Consider the following 2364-nt stretch of genomic DNA (forward strand, 5'->3'; position numbering starts at 1 on the left):
TAATTACACATTGAGGGCCATATTCTATATATGGCACCCAAAATATTGGGACCAACTAGAACGACGCTTAGTTCAAGCTAAAAGTACTTGTATCTTTTATAGAATTGTGGTTAGTGTCTATGAGTAGGCATAATCTATTATGCTGCTGTAGAATTTTCATTTTATGAAATCCTGTTTCAAGCTTTTCCAGAAGAGGAACCTCTTTATTTATTAACCAACTTTTCATGAAGAGAGTCACGCAAAGTAGCATTTTCCCTGTCTGTCTCTTCAGGCTCACAATCTAACTATTCAAATTTTACTGACCATAATTTAAAGTCATGATTGGAGACAGCCCACCTTATATACACACCCACCTTATCAGACCTACCACAACTAGGCAAAGGAGAACCCAGACACCATTCATGTACTCCCCCAATCAGAGGCGTCAAACGCCACGCAGGCAGCAAAACTAGACCGCCAACTCTCCAATCTACTGACCACGACCCCAGACTACAAAATTTTCAGCAAATAAATAAAAAACCCTGCTATTCAAGAAATCCATCAAAACAAAGTAACACTGCAGGAAGCTCCTCAGTCTCCAAAATAACTCGTTCAACTCTGTAACTCTTCTGGAAATGTCCAGATAACCTCTTATGTAATCCGCCTTGAATCGCAAGATAATGGCGGAATAAAAGTCACTAATGTAATGGTGCCTGGGGGCAATGGAGTGCATATTGATGTAGTACTGTCTTTAATTTTCCCTGATTTAGATTTTCACTGTTTTTGAACAGCCTGACTCTTTTATAAGTGAACTAAGTTTTATGATATGTTGAGTGACAAGTTGCAGGCTGGGATCAAACTCACCACCTCAGGGTGACAAAAGAGCAGCTGTAACCACTAGGCCACACCTCCATTCCACTGACTTCAAGTCAAACAAGCAGAATTAACTTATCTCTTCTTCATGCTAAATATCTCCTGGTTTTAGGTAAATTAAGCTAGTTCTTTAGATATGTATGCACTGCATATTTTTAAATTTCTTTATTTTATCCTAACCAGGAGGCCTTACAATAGAAGAATACCAGAATTATTTGGGAAGAGAATGTTCAATCCCTCTATGGACCTCAGGAACCATTCTTCAGTGACTGAATTCATTCTCCTGGGACTCACCGACGATCCAGAGCTACAGATTCTGCTGTTTATTCTCTTTTCATTGGTTTATATCATAACAATATTGGGCAATATCGGCATGCTTGTGGTCATTACTAAAGATCCTCAGCTTCAGACGGCCATGTACTTCTTCCTCAGACATTTGTCCTTCGTAGATCTCTGTTACTCAACTGTTATTGTCCCTCAAACACTAATCAATTTCCTTTCGGAAAAGAAAGCTATTTCATTTCTTGGCTGTGCAGCTCAAATGTTTTTCTTTGTTGGATCTGCAGGCTCGGAAGTATTCATTCTTGCATTTATGTCTTACGATCGCTATGTGGCCATCTGCAACCCATTGCTTTATACCACTGTAATGACAAACAACATTTGTATACGATTGGCAGCTCTTGCCTATTTTGGAGGCTTCCTCGATTCCCTCATACAAACCGCCAGTACCTTCAGTTTGCCCTTCTGTAGATCCAATAAGATTACTCATTTCTTCTGTGACATTCCACCCCTCTTAAAACTCTCCTGCTCCGACACTTCACTGAACGAAATCTTACTCTTCCTTTTTGCGGGCAGTATTCAGGTTGGCACCCTGCTGGTTATCTTCATTTCCTACGCTTTCATCCTCTACTCCATCCTGAGGATGCCCTCAGCCACTGGCAGGCACAAGGCCTTCAATACCTGCGCCTCCCACTTTATCTGTGTGACCTTGTTCTACAGCACGGTCATTTTCATGTACATGCGGCCCAGTTCAAAGTACACAATGGACCAGGACAGAGTGGCATCTGTGTTTTACACGGTTATAATCCCCATGCTAAACCCCTTGATCTACAGTCTGAGAAATAAGGATGTGAAGACAGCCTTGAGAAAAACCATACGGAGGACATCGGGGGCCTGATTCTATAAAAGAAGCCTATAGTTAGACCCGTAGATCAGCACGCTTAGCTGATCTAGGCACATAACTTAATTTTTTAATTTGTTCAATCGGCACTGTTAACATATAATTTTGGGGTAGGCACGTAACTTGGTAGGCACAATGTAGGTGTCTCTACTGTGGCACCTACCGGATATGTGGATGTGGATAGGGCCTGAGTTTGGGTATGGAATGGGTAATGCACTGGTATTTTAAGCCAAGAAAACCTTTTCCTAAGATACGTAGCGGTATCTAACTTGATTTAAATGCCACTAGGTGTGGTTTTATCAACGGCATGCGGTGGGCGCCGTTTTCCTAAG

General features: G+C 41.5%; 1 protein-coding gene across 1 annotated transcript; it reads left to right on the forward strand.

The window, feature by feature from the left end:
- Positions 1-1078: 1078 nt before the first annotated feature.
- LOC117348216 (olfactory receptor 1019-like) lies at positions 1079-2029 on the forward strand. The gene has a single exon (XM_033920004.1). It carries the CDS (start codon positions 1079-1081, stop codon positions 2027-2029), a length of 951 nt encoding a protein of 316 aa, XP_033775895.1.
- The last annotated feature ends 335 nt before the right edge of the window (positions 2030-2364 follow it).

This window comes from Geotrypetes seraphini, chromosome 14 (genome assembly GCF_902459505.1).
Source record: "Geotrypetes seraphini chromosome 14, aGeoSer1.1, whole genome shotgun sequence".
Taxonomy (NCBI): Eukaryota; Metazoa; Chordata; class Amphibia; order Gymnophiona; family Dermophiidae; genus Geotrypetes; species Geotrypetes seraphini.

Bases quoted from the DNA above. Each gene is read 5' to 3' on its own strand.
- LOC117348216 (XM_033920004.1), top strand. From the start codon at position 1,079: ATGTTCAATCCCTCTATGGACCTCAGGAACCATTCTTCAGTGACTGAA.